The sequence below is a fragment of the Pogona vitticeps genome, chromosome 5 (assembly GCF_051106095.1).
Source record: "Pogona vitticeps strain Pit_001003342236 chromosome 5, PviZW2.1, whole genome shotgun sequence".
Taxonomy (NCBI): domain Eukaryota; kingdom Metazoa; phylum Chordata; class Lepidosauria; order Squamata; family Agamidae; genus Pogona; species Pogona vitticeps.
In genome coordinates, this window is record NC_135787.1 from 8,143,562 (window position 1) to 8,167,606 (window position 24,045).

At 44.6% G+C, this 24,045-nt stretch overlaps 1 protein-coding gene across 1 annotated transcript in view; it reads left to right on the forward strand.

Annotated features, from left to right (window-relative positions):
• ADAMTS3 (ADAM metallopeptidase with thrombospondin type 1 motif 3) overlaps positions 1-24,045 on the forward strand; it is a 135,793-nt gene that overhangs the window by 69,427 nt on the left and 42,321 nt on the right. Inside the window, exons 5-6 of the mRNA XM_073002096.2 lie at positions 11,738-11,937; positions 14,526-14,609. Coding sequence (XP_072858197.2) covers positions 11,738-11,937; positions 14,526-14,609 — 284 coding nt within the window. The remainder of the gene's footprint in view (positions 1-11,737; positions 11,938-14,525; positions 14,610-24,045) is intronic.

Below are 24,045 nucleotides of genomic sequence, written 5' to 3' on the forward strand. Positions count from 1 at the left end.
GAAAGATATGATAGGACTTTTGAAATGCTTAAGAAATTGTCATACAGAGGAGGGGCAGGATCTGTTCTCGATCATCCCAGAGTGCAGGACACATAATAATGGGCTCAAACTACAGGAAGCCAGATTTAGGCTGAATCTCAGGAGAAACTTCTTAACCGTTGGAGCAGTATGACAATGGAACCATTTATCTTGGGAGGTGGTGAGCGTTACAGCACTGGAGGCATTCAAGAGAAAACTGGACAGCCCTCTTTCAGATTTGCTTTGGTTTGGCTTCCTGCACTGAGCAACGGATTGGACTCAATGGTTTTATAGGTGCCACCAGCTCAATTAATCCATAATTCTATGATTATACTACATCCCATGGCTACTTTGCTTCAGGAGCTACTTAAGAGAGAAAAGAGGGCGAAGAAAAAGAAAAAATCAAAAGAGTTTCAGCAAACATAAATACTGAACCAATTCATATTATGGCATGTGTGTGGAAGAAGAAAGCTGTTTGAGGAATGATCTCATATACATTCTTCAGCGTGGATCTGGCAAATATTCGGGGTCCACCCCTCCTCTCTAAAAGCAGCTCCTCTCTTTGCATATGCTGCTCGCCTCTGTGTTCATACCGCACAACCCTCCTGCTATGTTTATATTCCTCAGACGAGTGTGGTAGGCGGAGATCAATGGCTAGAAGGCACCTCCAACAACTTTTTCAAAGCCTTGTCAATCAATCAGAAGCCACCTCTAGATTGATAGAGCGTTGAATTCACAAGCTTTTAAAGATCTGCTCTGGGTGATGTCATTCCCGATGGCACAGGAGGTCCTCCACCCAGCTTGCTAAACCAACGATTCACATATGAAAGATATAGAATAAATAGGTGGTCAGGGATACAAGATGGCAAAAATGCTTTGCTTCTCTCTCTCTCTCTCTCTCAATCTCTCTCTCTCTCTCTCTCTCTGTGTGTGTGTGTGTGTGTGTGTGTGTGTGTGTGAGAGAGAGAGAGAGAGAGAGAGTGAGAGAGAGAGAGAGAGCATTTGCTGAATCATAGAATCATGAAGTTAGAAGGGGCCTATAAGGCTATCCAGTCCAACGCCCTACAAGGCAGTTGTCTGAGTTTCTCTTGAATGCCTCGTTGGAGCACTCATCACCTCCCAAGGTCATTGGTTCCATTGCTGTACTGTTCTAGGAGTTAGGGGAAAAAATTCCTGATATTCAGCCGATATCTGACTTCCTATAACTTGAGACCATTGTTGCATGTCCTGTACTCTGGGATAATCGAGAAGAGATCCTGCCCCTCCTCTGTCTGACAGCCTATCAAGTATCTCCTCCAGACTCCGTTTGAGTTACAGCTGCCATTTTGTTATTGTTTTATTTTGGCCACAGAGCTTGCAGTGTGATGTTACATCCTTCCGAGGGGCTTTCTCAGTTGAAGCTGCAGCTCCTAGTGGTGTTCAAAGATCCCTACAATGCCCCTCCCATTTTCATAGGTGGGGAAACGGAGCTTTGAAACATGTGAGACACCAACCTGTTTTCAGCACATGAAAATGGACACTCTTACAACACGTCGGTGCTCATAACAAAGATAACCACCAAGCCCACATCTGCCCATTTTCTTACATACTGCTGAAGGATGTGCCCTGCACATCACATTGATTGATTCTATATTAGCCTGTTTATGTCCTGCCCAAGTTGTTTGCTCTTCTGGTTAATCTTCCCCTATGACTACCTTCGTAAGATCGAATCCACGTGGCAGAGTGAGCTCCTGTCACTTGTCCCAGCTCCTGCCAACCTAGCAATTCAAAAGCATGTAAAAATGCAAGTAGCTAAATAGGTACCACCACAGTGGGAAGGTAACGGCGTTCCATGTCTAGTTGTGCTGGCCACATGACCACAGAAACTGTCTATGGACAAATGCTGGCTCTACAGATTGGAGACGGGGATGAGCGCCATGCCCTAGAGTCAGACACGGCTAGACTGGATGTCAAGAGGAACCTTTACCTTATGACTACTTTTACCCAATGCTGGGCTTCCCAAAACTTCTTGAATGACAAGCCAAATGGTCATGCTACCTTGTCAGATGGGAGTTATAGTAGAACAACACCTGATGACCTGCCATGGAGACAGTATGCTACCAACAGGTAAAGATATATGTCAGCTGTGGTATGAAATGACAGAATGTGCTCTGCTAAGCTCCTTAGTGATCATACATATACATTTGATGAAACTGCCCTAAGGCAGGACAGTGCTTTAGATCTGCCACCCTCTTGTGGACTGTACCACCATCAGCACTCCTGTCTTCACTTAAATTCCTTAATTATAACCAACATTCCTACCACCATGACATAGAATCATAGAAGAAGAGTTTTAGGAAGCCCAGAAATAGGCTTCAGGGAATCTGGGAATTAAAAATATGTCCTGGGATGTGTGTAGTTGTTTATGTGCATTTTTCCAGGAGGGGTTTTACAGCTTTCAAGGGTCTCTGTGACCAGTTGCATAGTGATAAAATTTGAAGTGCAGGAGATCATCATGACAGCCTGCATAACCACCACCACCACTTTATAGGGAGAGTCCAAAAATGTAAGTATCTGTAACATTCTTTATAAACAGAAGAGGAGAAAATCTTTGGTAAAGTCTATGGCTCCTTATTAAAAACCAAACCAGCCTCATATAATTTGCATTTTATCAAGGATAGTTTCCAACAATATGCTGTTGCTGGAAACATCCCTTTCTCTCCCAGCTACTGTGAGAATTGCAGCCAAGGGCAGGATAATCTGGGAGGTGGAGATGGGTGGCAGTGTTATAATCTTCAAGCTTCAGCCCTGTGAGCCTCAAATCTACTGCACCACTGTCTACAACCCAGAGAAGGCTAAGAACTGTGTCCTAGATCTGAAACAGGGTGGCCATGTTGGTGGCTTTCATAGAGCAGAAGCAAGCAACAATACTCACTTGTACTACAAAGTGAGAGCATCTGTCTTGCTTTACATGGAGGAAGGAAAAATTAAGAGTCCAGAATTTGGCATCCATGTTGATTTGTAGTGGCATATAGTAGTGGCAAGTGAGAGCAGGGGGAGGGCTCATACACAAAAATTCTTGGGAGCTCACTTTATGACCACAGACTGTGCGTTAGGATCTGTGGACAGCATGTGTATCCCAGTGGAGGCTGCTGATTTGATTTTATGGGAAGGGGTAATAAATCTGCTCCTGGTTTTAGTTCAGACTTCCCAGCTGCTGTCCATGGTGCTGAACGTAGTTTGGTTATAACGTTCAGCACTTTGGCTGGCTAGCTCATGTAAAGGTCAGATAAAAATGTGCTCCAAATCATTACCGCCACAGAATTTGGGATCCCAGAACTCCACCATTGCTCACCCTGACTTGATGATGATGATGATGATGATGATGATGATGATGATGATGATGATGATGATGATGATGATGATGATGTGCCTTTAAGTCATTTCTGACTTTTGGTGGCCCTTTTCTGGTAAGGATTACTCAGAAGTCATGGTTTCTGAGAGGACCTCTTAGTTTTTTTTTTAGGTGGAGCAGATTGCTTTTTTTTCCCATCAGAAGGGCATCTCCTCTGTTTTTTTCCCATGGAGTGCAAAGGAAATAATCACGAACTTTCATAGAAGATCCATCCCCTAAATCTTCAGAGTTCCACTCCATTCTACGTCTTGGTCACACAAATGCATGACAAAGCAACTGAAGCTAGACATTCTCATACGTATGTGTAATGGTGTGATTTCGACTCCAAAGTTTGTCTGGAGTTTTTAAAAATATTTAAATATTTAAAATATTGTCCTATGAGTTACTTCTATGTTTCTGTTATGTGGCAAGCAGTATTTAATTTTTTTCCCTCCCAATGGGTTACCTATGGAAGAAGGTTCTCTTTAGTAAACATATATACAGTACAATTTGGCACCACTAGCATACGAATAAGTTCACGTTCTCCTCCCGTCCTTTTTTTTTTTAAAATAGAGCTCACTTATGTCTTATTTGGAGGCTTGCGGGGGAAAAAAGTTCAGCCCAGTTTTCACTTAAAGCAGCTCTCTGTTACATACTATGTCTGTTCAGTGTGACCGGGGTAGAAAGGTATTTTTAATCTACATCTCAAAATATTCACCCATCTATATGAGGACACTGCAGGACTAGTAACCATTCCTTGGGGAATTTAGTCAGGTTGTCCAATAAAGCTTATTAGTTAACTGATCTCAGGACAGCAGATTCAAAGTCTCATTTGAAATGTTAGATTAATCAGTGGGGAGTAGATACGCCACGTGGCCGTGGAGGGTCCCTTCCAGTCATTTTATGGACCCCCTGAGGCACGGTGCCAAAATGTAGTTCTCAGTCAGACCGCTGAGTTGAAACATAACCAAGAAGGACGCCCCCCCTTTTTTAAAGCAAGCTTTGTGCTTGTTCTCCATCAAAAAAAGGCAACTTCAAGGGGCTTCTTTCATGCCCTTAGGAACTGAAAGAAGTCTCGTTAACCTCCCTAAACTGGAGGAAATGGAAAGGGGTGGGTTTTTCAACTATTAAAAATGTGATGAGGCACACCTTGTTACAGAGAAGAACCACCAATTCTGAAGGCTTCCAGGACCACCTGCAAGCTGTATGATTCTCATTCCTGCTGTAAATGATTTGTCATGATCTGTTTCCTAGTTTTTCTAGACTCACCATAAACGTGCCTCACTCCTCATGATATACCGTATTTTTCGCACCATAAGACACACTTTTTTCCCACAAAACGGGGGTGGAAAGTCTGTGCCTCTTATGGAGCGAAGAAAACAGATTATATTTTCCTGTTTTCTTCTAAAAAATTGGAGTGTCTTATGGAAAGGTGCGTCTTACGGAGCAAAAAATACAGTAAATGAGAAGTTTCCTTTTGTGTTGTAATTCCTCCCTGGGAGGGAAACAAGGGCTTCCTTTACAAGTCTGATTACTTAGACATGGTGCTTTGAAGGAACTGAGGACCTAGAGGGGAAATTATGGCTTTGGGACCCATCTGTATGAATTTCCATCACTACCACTTTGGCAGCACAGAGTTTGCAAGAAGGCTTACTTTCCCACTTGTATGTTAAAGAACATATACAGCATGTCTTAGTTTTAAAAGTGTTATTAAAAGTCCAGCCAGATTTACCTGATGTGGTATAACAGCCATATTGTAGGATGGCACCGCTGAAGTCTGAACAGGTAAACTTTCACCCCTTATATAAAAAGAAAAAGAGCATTTTCCATAATTGTAACCCTGTTTATTATTGGAAGAGTGTGGAAATATATTGCGGGTCTCAAAAACATCTAACTACACAGTGGAAAAATGTGCAGGAACTTAAAGAGCAGAATTAGCTTCCAGTCTCCACACAGTAGACAATTCCTTATTGTTATTTCTCCTCAACTGGCACTTACAGTCTCAAGAACACATTCAGTGATGCTGGTTAGAGAAAAGAATTAAAAGTTCCATTTATAATGAAGGGAGAATTGTAGAATCTGTCCACAGAGTATATTGTGCATAGAGAAATGTAAAAAAAGCTGATCTTTTTAAACCATACTATGATGGTATGGTAAATGTTTGTGTTGAAGATGGGCAGCTATCTGAAATGTGGCAAGCTGGAAAAAAAAACTTTAAACTCTATTCAGTACTCGTTAGGCTGCATCTAGAGTACTGTGTCCAGTTCTGGACACCACACTTCAAGAACGATGCAGATAAACTGGAGCAAGTTCAGAAGAAATCCACAAAAATTATCAGGAGACTGGAAACCAAGCTGTATGAGGAAAGACTGAAAGAACCGGGCATGTTTAGTCTTGAGAAAAGAAGACTGAGGGGAGATATCATAGTAATTTCCAAAACTCGAAAGGTAGTTATACAGAGGAAGGGCAGGATCTGTTCCTGATCTTCCCCGAATGCAATATACATAATAATGGCCTCAAGCGACAGGAAACCAGATTTTGTCAGAAGATCAGGAAAAAAAATCTTAACTGTTAAAGCAGTATGTCGATGGAATCAAGTACCTTGAGAGATAGTGAGGGGTGCAATACTGGAGGCCTTCAAGAGAAAACTGGACAGCTCTCTGTCAGCTCTGTTTTGATCAGAGATGGAGGTATTCGTATAGGTGAAGATAATGTGGGTCCGGCCCCATGGGTCCGGACGGTCCACTCACCGATGCATTAATGCCATGGGGTCTGCGCTGCCATGCTATCACTCCAGGGATTGTGATAGCCAAGCCACTCCTGGCAAGAGGCAGAACAACAGGCCTCTCTGCCAGGTCGAAGAGTGGCTCAGCAATTGCAGTCTCCTGAGAGATAGGACGGCAGCACAAATCCCATGACATCAGCTCATCGGTGAGTGGACCATCTGGTCCCAGGTGGCTGGACCCTCATTATCTCCACCTGTGCGGGGGTGAAAGAGGGAGAGCGGAAAAATTGGACGGAAGCTCAACACCAAAAAAAACCCTAAGATATTGGCCACTGGTCCCATCACCTCCTGGCAAATAGAAGGGGAAGGTATGGAGGCAGTGACAGATTTTACTTTCCTGGGCTCCATGATTACTGCAGATGGTGACAGCAGCCACGAAATTAAAAGACGCCTGTTCTTGGGAGGAAAGCGATGACAAATCGAGATAGCATCTTAAAAAGCAGAGACATCGCCTTGCCGACAAAAGTCCGAATAGTCAAAGCTATGGTTTTTCCTGTAGTGATGTATGGAAGTTAGAGCTGGACCATAAAGACGGCTGACCGCCAAAAAATTGATGCTTTTGAATTGTGGTAGTGGAGTAGACTCTTTAGAGTCCCCTGGACTGCGAGGAAAACAAACCTATCCATTCTGAAGGAAATCAACCCTGAGTGCTCACTGGAAAAATAGATCCTGAAGCTGAGGCTCCAATCCTTTGGCCATCTTATGAGAAGAGAAGACTCTCTGGAAAAGGCCCTGATGTTGGGAAAGCGTGAAGGCAAGAGGAGAAGGGGACGACAGAGGACGAGATGGTTGGACAGTGTCACTGAAGCGACTAATATGAATTTGACCCAATTCCGGGAGGCAGTGGAAGGCAGGAGGGCCTGGCGTGCTCTGGTCCATGGGGTCGCGAAGAGTAGGACAGAACTAAATGACTAAACAACAAGTGTGGGGGGTATTTTATTTATTTATTTATTTATTTTATTAGATTTCTACCCCGCCCATCTAGACCAAAGGTCTACTCTGGGCGTCAGATTTGATTTGTTTACCTGCTCTGAGCAGGGGGGTTGGACTCGATGACCTTATAGGCCCCCTCTAGCGCCATTATTCTGGGATTCGATAAACTGTGTTTTCACACACACACACACACACACACACACACTCCACATCCCAAAAACTGAGAAATCAGAACAGAGAGTGAGAGAGTGAGTGAGAGAGAAATGCACTGTTCTCTTACCTGGTGTGGCTTTCAAACATGACATCACATATTGGCTGACTGCCCTTTCTTTCAACCGCCACAGTGGAATTTCTCAGTTGGTGAAGAGCAGATCTGTTCACCATAATTTTTTTTTAAAAAATATGATGATTAAAACATTACCTCATAAATGGTGCGTCTATAGGTCAGTCTGAGCAGACATTCCCCATGGCTTGCCGATTTTTTTCCTGGAAAGCAGGCCAAGGCTTAGAACGTCTAATACTGAAAGGTCATTGTACGATAGTCCCCTTGGAGAAAGATTTTGGATAAAAGCTACTGGTGTGACATGCTTCCCCCACGTCCCATGGGCAGAGATACAAGGACAGCCTGTGGTGAGCCATACTCATGCTTTTTTTTAAAAAAAAAAATCTCTCCACATTTTTGGATTATCACCAGAGGTCTCACAAACAATTCCAACGAATGTAACTGGAGAATGAATGAGAAATTTGCTCCTTGGCATGGAAATTCAGCTACTGCGGTAACAGTGTTTCCAGCAAAAAAAAAAAAAAGAAAGAAAGAAAGAAAGAATGAAAAATAAAAAACTATGAATGGATACTGTGGAAAGTTGATGAATTAACCCTACAATGAATCCATGGGAGGAATTGGGTCTTAGATATCCTCATGCGTGAGATTAATTTCCCATCTCCAGAGATGCAACGCTAAGAGGTGCAATAGTTAAGATTAAAACAGAAGTTAAGGAATGATATTAAGACACAAATGAATTCAAGGCAATTGAAAACACAGCAGCAAAGAACGTTTTTTAAAAATATCTCACATTAACATGGAACAAAATAAGCCCCTAGCTGTGCTTGGAGTACCATTTCAAAGTACTGGGAGTAGCCACCAAGAAGTTCTGTAAACCTGTGTCCTGCAGACTGGCCAATAATACAGAGTCCATCCCAAAACATTTGAGGTGAATTGGACAGGAGATGTCTGCTCTCAGTGCCCATCCTGAAAGCAGAAACATTCAGAGGGCCAGATACTTGGAGAAGTTAGTGTTTTGAATTACAACAGAGAGCCTTCAGGCATCAGGAAAAGTAAGGAGTTCTATCTGACATCAGCTTTTCTGGACCCCCAAAAAGGGGATGTGGTGGCGCTGCGGGTTAAACCGCAGAAGCCTCTGTGCTGCAAGGTCAGAGGACCAGCAGTCGTAAGATCAAATCCATGTTACGGAGTGAGCTCCCATCGCTTGTCCCACCTCCTTGTCAATCTAGCAGTTCGAAAGCATGTAAAAATGCAAGTAGATAAATAGGTACCACTTCGGTGGGAAGGAAACAGCGTTCCGTATCTAGTCGCACTGGCCACGTGACCACAGAAACTGTCTTCGGACAAACGCTGGGTCTATGGCTTGGAAACAGGGATGAGCACTGCCCCCTAGAATTTGACACGACTGGACTAAATGTAAAAGGGAACCTTTACCTTTACCATTCTGGACTCTACCCAGCTTCATCAGACGCTTCATCAGAAGCCTGATTGCACCCAAAAGGGCCATTTTAATGGGAGTGATCTTCCTTAAAACCATCTTTCCATCCGCCAGAGAATTGCTCCTGGTTGACTCCCAAAGGTAAAAGCCCTATCGCTGAATCCAAAAGGCCCAGCTTGGTCACGGATCATGGCCAGGGTGAACCCCATTTCCTCCTGCGTCCTGTGTTCATCAGGAAAAGAGATTGCACTAGATCGCTCCACAGAGAGTTCAAGTGGTTTCGTAACACAGTTTCCACTTGTTATTATTGTGGTTTAACTAAAACTTCCAGTGACTACCAGCGCTATCCAGAAGGAGAGGAGATGCTAGAAATTGTCACCTGAAAAATTAATTTCTCCAAGCTCAGGGAAATCTGTCAAAGAACTTCCTGGGCTAAGATATAATATAGAGAGTCCTGTCGCATATATTGCTGCTTGAGGCTTCCACCTCAAAATAGTTTTTGGGAAAGAGTTCTAAATTTTCCCATAGGGATTTAAAAAAAGCAGAAAACATGCCATTTGCCTTATAAATCTACAGCAGGGGAACTTCGATGAATACCGAGGAAAAGAAAATGCTTCGTTCTGCCCCCTCTCCCTGTTGGGTACACACACCGAAAAGGAAGATACTCCACTTTTTTTTTGGATGACCACAAAACCACTTATTTAAAGAGGGAAATGGCAGCCAAACCTTTGGGCCCTGCGTAGACCAAATGGCTCTTTCTTCTTTTCAGACCAGCCGATTCAGACTATTCCATTCACGCAAGCGGGCATCATGATATGATGACACGACTGTATATTTCCATTGGACGTGGCACTTCAGAAACCTTTGCCAGGAGGAGCAATTTTTAGAAGCGGGAGCCAGGCTATGAATTTCCCACTTGTGTGCTATCACAGCCTCGGCATTCTTGAGCCCAAACACCCGCTCTCACCCACCCTCCCCCAGGTCAAATTGTGGCGCTTGCTTGCGATGGCCAGTTAACTCACCCACAAGGCGATGGCTCGCAGCTCAAGGGAAGTCTCGCTGTTTGATGTGGGGGAAAGGAGAGAGCTATTTCTGTCCTGTGGATCTACGGAGACAGATGGAGGGGAGAGGGAAGGAGAAGATTCCCAGCGAACGAGCCAGGAGTTGGGCTGATTGGCAGTGTAATTTCCAGGTCTTTGTGCTCCTTCAGCTGTCACTGAGCTTGGGAAAGTAACTTCCTTGGACTACATTTCCCAGAATCCCCATAGATTATTGCTGGCAGCATGATTCCGACAGTTATAGTTCAGAAAGGTAGGTTTTCCAAAATCTGAGTTCTTCCTATGGTGGAAATAATTCCAACAGCAAAAGTGTCTTGTTCGAAAACACCAGGATGAGAGTGCAGTCAACTCGTGGAAGTTCGCACCCTTTACTCATCCAGAAGGCTATGGCTGAGATAACTAACAGGTTTTAATTGTTGGAAATTGATTTAGATTGTTACATGTAGCAAACAAGTTTTAACGGGTATAAGATTTTATGGAGTGCAGAGGCTGCGTTCTATGGCCACTGATGCCCAATAAAACTTGTTCATCTTTCGGCTACAACAGACTGACATGGCTACCCGTCTTCCCCAGCCCAGACACCACTTGTAATGACTTCTCTTCTTCTGTTAAGTTTGGTGTCACGACATGGCCTTTCAACCGGTGCCAGCTTTCTGCACGAACAAAGTAAGTTACAGCTGAAGGTTTGCAACTGTAAGAGATCTCTAAATAGAACACGAAGTATTGGCCAGACTCCTGTCTATTTGTGTGTTCATCTAAGGATGATTGTGCACATTCTTCCTCTTATCCGTCCAGCTGACCTCCATACAGAATTGGATGTGGGAGTGTGTGGACGCACAAAGGAGAGCCAAGAAGAGGTCCGTTTCTGGGCATAGTTCAAAGTGCTGGTTTTGACCCATGAAGCAACCTGGACGCAAGCTATTCGAGAGACCAAATTTCCCCATAAGAGTCTCCCCTGGTTTTGAAATCTTTAGGCAAAGCCTTTCTCTCGGTCATGGGACGTGGTGGCACTACGGGTTAAACCACAGAAGCCTCTGTGCTGCAAGGTCTGAAGACCAGCCATCGTAAGATCGAATCCATGCGACTGAGTGAGCTCCCGTTGCTTGTCCCAGCTCCTGCCAACCTAGCAGTTCAAAAGTATGTAAATGCGAGTAGATAAATAGGTACCACCTCGGTGGGAAGGTCACAGCATTCCGTGTCTAGTCACGTTGGCCATGTGACCACAGAAACTGTCTTTGGACAAACGCTGGCTCTATGGCTTGGAAACAGGGATGAGCACCGCGTCCCTAAAGTCGGACATGACTGGACTAAATCTCAAGTGGAACCTTTACCTTTCTCTTGGTCAAACCATCCTCACAAGGAGGACTCGGATCCATACAAGACAGGGCCTTTTGAGTAGTTGTTCCCAGGCCTTCTTTAGCCTTTGCCTTTTATTATTAATGTAAAAAAAAGGAAGCTGCTACCGTCATAGTTCTTTGGGAGGTGACCTTTAGAGAACCTAATGGGTAGGGTGACTGTGATTTCCAGGAAGTATCCTGGCAGCTCCACTCTCTCTTTTTACAACAGGAAGCAATGCCAGAGAAGGCCATGCACTTTAGAGGTAGGCCGTGCTTCAGGCAAGCAAAATATAGGTGTCTGTAGGTGTTTGTGGGCTGAACTCCCAAGAATTCTGCCTGGGGAATTCTTGGGAAATTCAAAGTCTTGGGAAGTCCAAAAACACAAAAAAGCATATGCCTGTCCTTGCTAACTTGGGACATGAAAGTTGAAGGAGAAATCACTATTGCCAAAAAAAATTAAAATGATGGGTTTGATTCTCTTTTTCCTTTCCCCCCCTTTTTTTCCTTGTTAGAATCTGCCTTCCAAGGCCTGCACAGTCTTGATTCCACTTATACAAGCATCGAACAACAGCTGAACGAGACGCTGAGGCAGCGCAGGCATGCTGGTGAGGATGATTACAATATTGAGGTGCTTCTTGGCGTGGACGACTCTGTGGTCCGATTCCATGGCAAAGAACACGTGCAGAACTACCTCCTCACCCTGATGAATATAGTAAGTGCATCGCCTCTGTGTGAGAATTTGGAAAAAATTATGTTTTTGGTGTACAGAAGCTGCCATGATGTCGGAGAATGCAGCCCAATGGGAATCTTGACCCTGCACACCTTCGACCAATCAGAGTGAAGAAGGCAGACCAGCGATTCCCACCCTTGGGATCCCAAATGTTCTTGGACTGCAACTCCCAGAAATCTTGGCCAGCCCAGCTAGTGGTGAAGGATTCTGAGAGTTTTAGTCCAAAAACATCTGGAGCCCCAAAGTTGAGTGCCACTGGAGTGGACTATGGCAGCCGTGGGAAGTGGTTTGGAAGGTGGAGGCAGCTGTGGACCTACATCTTCACAAATAGACTGCTCACCTCTTTCTGGGCTCTTGACACTTCTAGAGCTTTTTGGTGTCACAATCCAGCTGTTGGGAGATTTAATTCAAAAAAGGAAATTGCCCGGCATGAAATTGTAGCGTTTTGATGCACCGGCTCACTGCTTTGTCCTACAATCTGCAAAGCCACCCACTGGCTATTCATCTCTCTTTTTTATTTAGTGGAACAGACTTCTTGCAATGTTCTTGTGGCTAACCTTCCCCTTTTTTATTTGCCAATAACCGGTCTCATTTGTAACCACCATCCCTCCGACCGGCTCCATGAGAAGTGCTTGGTGAGCAAAGAAAGGAAATCAATCTGTCTGCCTCTTGAAAAGGATGACCTGTGTCAATTTGTTCAGGGGCCTTTCAAGAGCACCTTATGTTGCTGAAGCCGTCAAAAGACACAAGTAATCTGTGTGCCTGCGGGAAATGGATTGCTTTCAAGAAACATCTGAAAACCTTTCCACTTCGATTGAATCCATTAGCAAGGAGTGAAAAGACAGATCAATCTCTGCTCTATGTAGCAATGCCTTCACCGTCTTCCGCGTTGGTATGGTTCAAAGTCCTTGATGAGAAAAGTTGAGATACGTGCATTGCTATTCGGCTCAATTGAAACTGTTGTACTTTGGGCAGCCAAACCAATTTGCTCCCCAAGTTGGATCAGACCAAAAGCCTATATGATTCTCTTCACACTAGAGCCACCAGATGCCTACGAGAAGCCCATACAATGTCTCATACACAGGACATTGTAGAGGTCATTCATTCCTGGAGTTGTTTCAAGTCAGAAGAGACTTGATAGCACATAACAGCGACAGCATCTGCCTAGTACTTGGGAAAGTTCCTTTTTTTCTACACTCCAAGTTCAAATTTATTGTATTAACTAAAAGCCGTCAAAATTGTGTAAAATACAAATCATTCATAGGCATCCTTCAGTCTCGAGAGACCGTGGTAACATGCTCTGAATTGAGGAGTGTCCTCTCCAGAGCATGAAGCCTGGGTAAAGTAATATGGAGGATAGGCTGTTACCCAAGCAGCAAATCCCCCCCTCTCCACATTGCTGAAATGGTCCAATGGAAAGGCAAGAGCCAATACAATTGGTTCCAGCAACGTCGCAGGAGTTGACAGAACGACACAAGCTGCCTTCGGGACTCCAGCTCCGGATTTTGACTCTAGGTTAACTCCTGAAGCCTTTTCCATGAGTGGATATAGCCACAAGGCAGTGGAGGTTTGAAATTGGAGTTTTCCTTCTCCTAGATGGGTTGCATTGCATGGCTGACGAGCCCCACCTACCTGGCCTGCTCTTTAATAGTGTGGAAGTATGATCCAACCCTTAGAACGTTCCTGCCTCCTAGGTGTATGCAAATCTAATTGGCTTTCCTATTTGCCATATTAGAATCAGAGAATTTGAGAATTTCTCCTGGGACATGCTCATTTAAAGCAGAAATCCCCATCCCCTAGGCCCCACCTCCAGGTCATGTGGTGGGGGAGACAAAAAGAAAACCCAGGGAAAAAAACTCAGCAAAATATCCATGCAAACATACCTGGCCTTCAGCCTCAGCCCAGCTTCCCAGGGAAAAAGGCCCAGGGTCCTTTTTGCTCATTTAAAGCAGAAATCCCCATCCCCTAGGCCCCCTTCGGTACACTCAAAATTCAAGAAATTCCCATTGGGAGTTTGGAGAGGAATTTTTCACATCTTCCTCCCACAAAGAACACTCTCTTAGATGTTCCTACAAACATTTGGGGATAGGCAGCACCATAGAGGAGGCAGGCTTAGGCGATGGATGGATGGATGGATGGATGGATGGATGGAGGGAGGGAGGGAGGGAGGGAGGGAGGGATGGATGGATGGATGGATGGATGGATTGGAAACTCTTTAGAGGTGTGACCATGGCAACAACCTGCACTCCAAAACTGACCACTACCCCATTACTGATGAAACACAAGACAGGACACAGCATAATCTTGTTAACTAGAACAGCCAGATATTGATGAGACAGGAGAAAAGCAGAACATTCTTTGCCCTAGAGTAGAACTGTTGGAGTCATCAAAAGTTAACGCTCATATAACCTAAAGGGGAGATGTTTATGTGGAGGGCATCCGCAGTTTAAAGCATTATCTACTTCGATTCAAGCTGGCAAACTGTCTGCAGCATTCAATCAATGTTCCTTTAGATCTATTATTATTTATGATTGTGTTCCTTTTCTTCTTTCCTTCTCCCCTCCCCTTAGGTGAATGAAATTTACCATGATGAATCCCTAGGGGTCCACATCAATGTTGTGTTGGTTCGTATGATGATGTTGGGCTATGCCAAGGTAAATAAACCAGGTGAATGGTCCATCTCTCTCCTTTCTCACCCAAACTGCTCTTAAAGGTTGAGATGTTACTATGTATGTATATATTTCGTCAGCCAAGTCAAAGGGTGCTTGTCTAAGGGGTGAGATGTACATCTCCATACCTGCTTGTAAGTAGGAGGAAAGATGAAAGCCAGGTAGCTTCTTCTGTTGTAGTTATAATCTACCTCACTGGTTCTTAACCTTGGGTTACTCAGAAGTTTTGGACTGCAACTCCCAGAAGCCTTCACCACCAGCTGTCCTGACTGGGGTTTCTGGGAGTTGCAGTTCAAAAGCATTCGAGTAACAAAGGTTAAGAACCACTGATCTACCTGATCCGGACTTCCTGTGACATAAGGAACTTGTAGCTGGATCTCCTGCGATCCTTTTAATAAACATTTTTTAGATTTTTGAACTGAAGCGTGGGACCCTAAAACTGATAAACCAATGGTACTAGAAAGAAACTAGAATAACGTACAGTCGTGCCCCACTTAATGATTACCCCACATTACAACGAAACCGCTTTACGACGCTGTTTTGCGATCACAACTGCGATTGCAAAACGATGGTCTAAATGGGGGAATTTCACTTAGCGATGATCGGTTTCCTGCTTCAGGAACCGATTTTCGCTTTACAACGATCAAAAACAGCTGAACGTCGGGTTTTCAAAATAGCCACCGGGTGCTTAAAATGGCTCCCCGCTGTGCTTAGGGATGGATTCCTCGCTATATAGGCACAGAAAATGGCGACCGTATGGAGGATCTTAGCTGAACTTCTTTTATTTATTAACTCACCATGCTTATATGCCACTGAGTAAAGTTCTGTGGATGGTTTATAACAAAATAAAACAACTTCACACAACAGGAAAATCGTGAGAGTTCAGAACCCTCTTCTTTTGCTTCTGCAATTTAAAAAAACAAAAACCAGAACTTGCTGCTGATGCCGCCAGGTAGTAGTTATCATCACCTTGCTCCGATACACAACCATTTTATTGAATTAAGTATTGATAATATGTTATTTAATAGTTACGAATAGTTCAGAAAAATCCAAGCAAAGACTCTAGGGTTCCCTCTGTGACAACCCCAGACCTACTGGGATATGCCACAGTTTCACTAAGCTGCCACCAACCATTCCCTGTAAGAAGTCACACAGACCAGGAATGGATTTTTAACAAATAAAAGAACAAGGTTTATTTACATAACACACAGGGAAAATAAAATGATCAAATGAATAAGATACAGTAACGTGGCTTAGTCTCAATCATACATACACACAGTTTGGTTCACACAGAACACCTTTCAATAAAGCACAGACCCTGAACCTATCAGTTCTGGCTATCCATACAGACACCTGAACCTATCAGGTTGGTACTGACTGACACACAGTAGTACCCTGTCTGACACACAGACTCCCACACCAGCTTCTTCTCTCAGCTCTCCTCCAGCTTCTCCTCCAGCTTCTGACTTCTCCACACAGGCTTCACATATATATACAGTACAGCCCCTCCTCCTGATGTCCCGCCTTCCACTCCCCATAGGATGGAACTTTCCCTCCAACCCATGACAGACAGGTAACATCAGTGCTGTATGTAACACCTCCCCTCTTTATAAGTTGTTTTGTAGGGGGAAAGCTAAGGTGCTTTTCACCAAAAAAACAACCTGGATCCAAAACATACAAGAACAGTTATATAATAACATACAATACCATACTTACTTATACTTACACTCCAAACATGTCAATTAGGCATTTAAACATTTACCATTTCCAATACATCAAGTTACCTTTATTCATACAAACCAAACATGTTTAATAAACAAGTACATTTAACCTTTGGTCACCAAAATATATACATAGTCCATGTTTCTTTCGCCGTCTTCATTCTTCAGGTCTTCTTGACAAGGCGTCAGCAACACAGTTCACTGACCCTCTGACCACCTTCACTTCAAAGTCATAGTCTTGCAGGTTTAAAGCCCACCTCATAAGTTTACTATTGTGGGTTTTCATTGTCTTTAACCATTGCAGTGGTGAATGGTCAGTGCACAGAACAAAATGTCTTCCCCAGATGTAAGGCTTGGCCTTCTGGATCGCGTAGACTATGGCCAGGCACTCCTTCTCCACTGTTGCCAAATGTCTCTCACCTTTCTGGAGTTTCCTACTCAGGTAGGACACTGGATGCTGGTCACCATTTTCATCCTCCTGGCAAAGAACTGCTCCTACCCCGCTGTTAGAAGCATCTGTGTAGATGATGAACTCCCGGTCGAAGTCTGGAGCACGCAGCACTGGATAGTTGATGAGGGCCTCCTTCAACCTCTGGAACGCCTCCTCACAGTCGCTGGTCCACGGGATGCGGTCATCAGTCTTCTTCCGTGTCAGATCGGTCCGCGGAGTCGCAATCTCGCTAAACCTCGGGATGAACTTTCTGTAGTAGCCCACCAACCCAAGAAATGATTTGACTTTTTTCTTGGTGTTGGGTCTAGGCCAATCACGAACAGCTTCTATTTTGGCCTCCAGGGGTTTTATCACTCCTCCCCCTACCATGTGACCCAAGTATTTTATTTCTGGGCTACCCAGCTGACACTTGCTGGCCTTTACTGTTAGCCCTGCTGCACTTAACCTCTGCAGCACTAATTCCAGGTGTATCAGGTGATCTTCCCAGGTATTACTGAAGATCCCTATGTCGTCAATGTAGGCCACTGTAAAGTCACTGAGCCCTGCCAAGGTCTGGTCCATCAGCCTTTGGAATGTGGCTGGTGCATTTCTGAGACCAAAGCTCAGGACTCGAAACTCATAGAGACCAAAAGGGCTGCAAAAGGCAGTCTTTTCTTGATCCCTGGGATCAATTCTTAGTTGCCAATATCCCTTTACCAGGTCCAATGATGAGATGAACCGACAACCCCCTATGGTTTCAATCAGGTTGTCTAGCCTGGGCATTGGGTAGGCATCAGGAGTGGTTACGCGGTTTAATTTCCTGTAATCAACACAAAACCTAATGCTCCCATCAGGCTTGTCCACAAGGACTATCGGAGAGGACCAAGGACTAGAAGAGGGGACGATTATGTTCTCCCTAAGCATCTCGTCCAGCTCCTTCCGCACCTTGTCCCTATAGGGTCCCGTTACTCGGTATGGGGATACTGCCTGCGGGGGTGCATCCCCTGTGTGGATCCGATGCATCACTCCCTTCACTATCCCCGGCTTGTTGGAAAACACCTGTTGATATTTACTAAGCAGCATTTTTAGTTCTTGCTGCTGGTCTTGGGTGAGTGCAGGACTGATCTTTACCTCCTCTGGGTTGTATTTTACTTCCCCTCTACCCTCCCAGAAGGGTAACTCAGCTTCCTCACTCTCAGCTGCTTTTATCGCAAATAAAACCCTCTTTTCCCCTCTGTAGTAGGGTTTTAGGGCATTCACATGAACCACCCTCCTTGCTTGGTTCTCCTCCTGCTCTATAAGGTAGTTCAGGTCTGACATCTTGGAAATGACCCTATATGGTCCTGCCCATTTGAGCTGCAGTTTGTTCTCTCTGCAGGGCCTAAGCCAAAGCACTTCCTCCCCTGGGTCAAAGTGCCTCTCTCTAGCTTTGTGGTCATACCATGTTTTCTGTCTGACCTTCTGAGCTTGCAGGTTTTCTGCTGCCAGATCTAGGTTTCTCTTTAGGTCATTCATCAAGGTGTCTATGTATGTCACAACGTCTTGTGGGTCATCCTGGGTGATCTGCTCCCAATTTTGTTTGATCAGATCAAGGGGCCCTTTCACCCTTCTCCCAAATAAAAGTTCAAATGGACTGAACCCGGTACTGGCTTGTGGCACTGATCGATAAGCAAACAAAAGGGATTGCAGCTTCTGGTCCCAATTGTTTGGATTCTCTGCCAAGTAAGCCCTAATCATGCGCATTAGAGTCCCATTGAACTTCTCAGTTAACCCATTACTTTCAGGATGATAGGCAGTGGTTTCCTTGTGCTTAATTCCACAGATTTGCCATAAGCGTTTCATGAGCTTTGATGTGAACGATGCGCCCAAATCTGTGATTATTTCTGAGGCAAATCCCATCCTGGACATATACCCCACCAAGGCATCTGCCACTGTGTTAGTTTCAATGTTAGTCAAGGGTATGGCTTCAGGGTACCTCGTGGCATGGTCCACAATGGTGAGAATGAACCTGTTCCCCCTCTTTGTGGCCTTGGGCAAAGGTCCCACAATATCCACCCCTATGCATTTGAACGGAGTGTCAATCACAGGCAAAGGGCACAGCTTTGCTTTGGTCCTATCGCGGCTATTCCCCTGCCTTTGACACACATCACATTGTTTACAGAACTCCCTGATCTGCTTCCCTATGTCAGGCCAGTAGAAATTCTGTGTGATTCTCTGCTGTGTTTTGTTCACCCCTAAGTGTGCAGCAAACATGTCAGAGTGCCCCCTTTGTAAGATCATGGGGCGATACTTTTCAGGTACCACCAGCTGACTTCTGATCCCATCTCCCCCTTTTGAGATATTCCTCAGGGTCTCTCTATATAAAATCCCCTTTTTCTCTAGAAATCTCACTGGGGTTTCAGGTGTTAGCTGGGCGTCAGTCACCTGTTCAAAACACTTTTGGAGAGTGGCGTCTGCCTTTTGCTCTTGTCCAAATCTGCTGTCTGTGGTTAAGGTTTCCACCACAGCTTCTGAACTCCCCTCTGCTTCCGTCTCTGGCTCATCATTACCCCCTTGAACTGTCCCCGTGGTGGCTTGTGAACGTGTAATCACTAGCACCCTTTTCACATGTTCAGCCAGGTCATTTCCCATGAGCACGGCTGCTGGCAGAGTCGATGAAATCGCTAGCCGCCAAACTCCCCTCCAGCCTTGAAAGTTCACAGGTACCTCAGCTACTGACAGCGAGATCACCTGTCCCTCAATCCCTGCCACCTTTATGCTCTCATTCGGGATTATATACTCCCTAGGAATAATATCTGGATGGCCCAGGGTCACCTGGGAACAAGTATCCCTTAACCCCCGATACTGATGGTCAAGTATTCCTACGTCCACCCCTGCTGTTTCAAACAACTGTGAATCTGTTCTCACAAGTAAGCAGCGCCTGACCTCCACAAGAGGACCATTTCCTCAGCCTGATCAGCAGATGTAACTGTTCCAGATTGAGTAGCCATGGCAACAGGCTCCCTCAGTGGCAAGGAGCTTTGCTCTGTCTGGACACAGAACACAGCTTTTGGCTTGGTTCCACTCAAATCGTGAGGCAAATTTCCCTTTATCTGCTTCCATTTCTCACACCCTGAGATTAGATGGCCCTTTCCCTGACAGAAATAACATTTTCTGCTGTACTTGGAGTCTTTCTCCTCTGGTTTTGGTTTTCCCTCCAAAATCTGGTTCCTGGACTGGCTCTGCCCAGAAGTTTTATCAACAAAATGGCCGCCCATTTTTGGCAGGCTCTGAACTAACCCTTTGGAGTACTTAGGGTCCCATGTTTCCCTCATGTTTTCTTCAGAATAATTCAGGTTTTGAGGTTGTGCCTTAACCTGTGTGCCTTCTTTTGGTTTCTTTTCTAGCTGCAATTTCTTCTCTTTTATTCTCAAATCCAGCTCCTTTTGCTTAGCCTCAAACTCAGCCCTGATCTGTAAAATTTCTTCCTCAGCCCTAGCTTTTATCTCTTTTACTTTTTCTTCAGTCTTATCTCTGATTTCTTTTAATTTAATGTCTTTTTGCTGATTATATTTTTCAAGATCTTGCTCACTTTGTCTGGCCTGAGCCTCATACTTTTCTCTTTCCGAAATTTCTTCAACTGATAAATTGTTATTTCTCTTATTTGTGTTGTGTTTAGTCGTTTAGTCGTGTCCGACTCTTCGTGACCCCATGGACCAGAGCACGCCAGGCCCTCCTGTCTTCTACTGCCTCCCGGAGTTGTGTCAGGTTCATGTTGGTTGCTTCGCAGACACTGTCCAGCCATCTCATCCTCGGTCGTCCCCTTCTCCTCTTGCCATCACACCTTCCTAACATCAAGGTTTTTTCCAAGGACTCTTTTCTTCTCATGAGATGGCCAAAGTACTGGAGCCTCAGCTTCAGGATCTGTCCTTCAAGTGAGCATTCAGGGTTGATTTCCTTTAGAACTGATAGGTTTGTTCTCCTTGCAGTCCAGGGGATTCTCAAGAGCCTCCTCCAGCACCACAATTCAAAGGCATCAATTCTTCGGCGGTCTGCTTTCTTTATGGTCCAGCTCTCACTTCCATACATCACGACAGGAAAAACCATAGCTTTGACTATTCGGACTTTTGTTGGCAAGGTGATATCTCTGCTTTTCAAGATGCTGTCAAGATTTGTCATCGCTTTCCTCCCAAGAAGAAGGCGCCTTTTAATTTCAGGGCTGCTGTCTCCATCTGCAGTGATCATGGAGCCCAGGAAGATAAAATTTGACACTGCCTCCATATCTTCCCCTTCTATTTCCCAGGAGGTGATGGGACCAGTGGCCATGATCTTAGTTTTTTTGATGTTGAGTTTCAGACCGTTTTTTGCACTCTTCTCTTTCACTCTCATTACAAGGTTCTTTAATTCCTCCTCACTTTCTGCCCTCAGAGTGGTATCATCTGCATATCGGAGGTTGTTGATATTTCTTCCGGCAATCTCAATTCCGGCTTGGGTTTCTTCCAGTCCAGCCTTCCGCATGATGTATTCTGCATATAAGTTAAATAAGCTGGGGGACAATATACAGCCTTGCCGTACTCCTTTCCCAATTTTGAACCACTCAGTTGTTCCATGACCAGTTCTAACTGTTGCTTCCTGTCCCACATATAGGTTTCTCAGGAGATGGATAAGGTGGTCAGGCACTCCCATTTCTTTAAGAACTTGCCATAGTTTGCTGTGGTCCACACAGTCAAAGGCTTTCGCATAGTCAATGAAGCAGAAGTAGATATTTTTCTGGAACTCTCTGGCTTTCTCCATAATCCAGCGCAAGTTAGCAATTTGGTCTCGAGTTCCTCTGCCTCTTCGGAATCCAGCTTGTACTTCTGGGAGTTCTCGGTCCACATACTGCTGAAGCCTACCTTGTAGGATTTTGAGCATAACCTTGCTAGCGTGTGAAATGAGTGCAATTGTACGGTAGTTGGAGCATTCTTTGGCACTGCCTCTCTTTGGGATTGGGATGTAGACTGATCTTTTCCAATCCCCTGGCCACTGTTGAGTTTTCCAAACTTGCTGGCATATTGAATGTAGCACCTTAACAGCATCATCTTTCAAGATTTTAAATAGTTCAACTGGAATGCCATCACCTCCACTGGCCTTGTTGTTAGCCAGGCTTTCTAAGGCCCACTTGACTTCGCTCTCCAGGATGTCTGGCTCAAGGTCAGCAACTACATTGTCTGGGTTGTCCGGGATATCCAAATCTTTCTGATATAAATCCTCTGTGTATTCTTGCCACCTCTTCTTGACGTCTTCTGCTTCTGTTAGGTCCCTTCCATTTTTGTCTTTTATCATGTTCATCTTTGCGCAAAATGTTCCTCTAATATGTCCGATTTTCCTGAACAGATCTCTGGTCTTTCCTTTTCTGTTATCTTCCTCTATTTCTTTGCATTGTTCATTTAAGAAGGCCCTCTTGTCTCTCCTTGCTATTCTTTGGAAGTCTGCATTCAAGTTTCTGTAACTTTCCCTATCTCCCTTGCATTTTGCTTCCCTTCTCCTCTCTGCTATTTCTAAGGCCTCGTTGGACAGCCACTTTGCTTTCTTGCATTTCCTTTTCTTTGGGATGGTTTTCGTTGCTGCCTCCTGGACAATGTTACGAGCCTCTATCCAAAGTTCTTCAGGCACTCTGTCCACCAAATCTAGTTCCTTAAATCTGTTCTTTACTTCCACTGTGTATTCATAAGGGATTTGGTTTAGATTATACCTGAGTGGCCCAGTGGTTTTTCCTAATCTGTTCAGTCTAAGCTTGAATTTTGCTATGAGAAGCTGATGATCAGAACCGCAGTCAGCTCCAGGTCTTGTTTTTGCTGACTGTATAGAGTTTCTCCATCTTTGGCTGCAGAGAATATAATCAATCTGATTTCGATATTGCCCATCTGGTGATTTCCATGTATAGAGTCGCCTCTTGTGTTGTTGGAAAAGAGTGTTTGTGATGACCAGCTTATTCTCTTGACAAAACTCTATTAGCCTTTGTCCTGCTTCGTTCTGAACTCCAAGGCCAAACTTCCCTGTTGTTCCTTTTATCTCTTGGCTCCCTACTTTAGCATTCCAGTCCCCTAGAATGAGAAGAACATCTTTCTTTGGTGTCAGTTCTAGAAGATGTTGTAAATCTTCATAGAATTGTTCAATTTCAGTCTCCTCAGCAATGCTGGTTGGTGCATAAACTTGGATTATTGTGATGTTGAATGGTCTGCCCTGGATTCGTATTGACATCATTCTATCATTTTTGAGATTGTATCCCATTACAGCTTTTCCCACTCTTTTGTTGACTATGAGGGCTACTCCATTCCTTCTACGGGATTCTTGCCCACAATAGTAGATATGATAATCATCTGAGCTGAATTCGCCCATTCCTGTCCATTTTAGTTCACTGATGCCCAGGATGTCGATGTTTATTCTTGCCATCTCCTGTTTGACCACCTCCAGCTTCCCAACGTTCATAGATCTTACATTCCAGGTTCCTATGCAGTATTTTTCTTTGCAGCATTGGATTTTCCTTTCACTTCCAGGCACGTCCACAGCTGAGCGTCCTTTCGGCTTTGGCCCAACCACTTCATTAGCTCTGGAGCTACTTGTGCTTGTCCTCCGCTCTTCCTCAGTAGCATGTTGGATGCCTTCCGACCTGAGGGGCCCATCTTCCAGCGTCATATCTTTTAACCTTTTGTTTCTGATCATGGGGCGTTCTTGGCAAAGATACTGGAGTGGCTTGCCATTTCCTACTCCAGGTGGATTGCGTTTAGTCGGAACTCTCCACTATGTCCTGTCCGTCTTGGGTGTCCCTGCACGGCATAGCCCATAGCTTCTCTGAGTTACTCAAGCCCCTTCGCCACGACAAGGCAGCAATCCATGAAGGAGATTTCTCTTATTTAGGAATGTTAATTCTAATTGTGCCATTCTAATTCTGTGTTTCAGTTCCATCTCTTCTATCCTCATGGCCATTCCCCTTTTCTTGGCATCTGCCTCTGCCTGACTGATTTCAGCTCTTTCTTTTCCTCTTATTTTAAGCTGTTCAATTTGTTCCTCCTTCTCTAGTTCTTTCATTCTGAATTCATGCAGTTGGGCTCGGAGGATTTTTCTGAGTTCTGGGTTCTGTTCTCCCGTGCTGTCACCCTGCACTGAGCCAAATTCATCCTCAGAACCCTGGTCCACCTGTGGGTCTTTTACTTCACCCATTTCTGCCATTTGGCTTCGAGTCAAGGGCATAATCCCCCCCCCAGAACAGGCTGCTCTCAAAAGTCAAGCCTCAAAATAAAGCAACCAC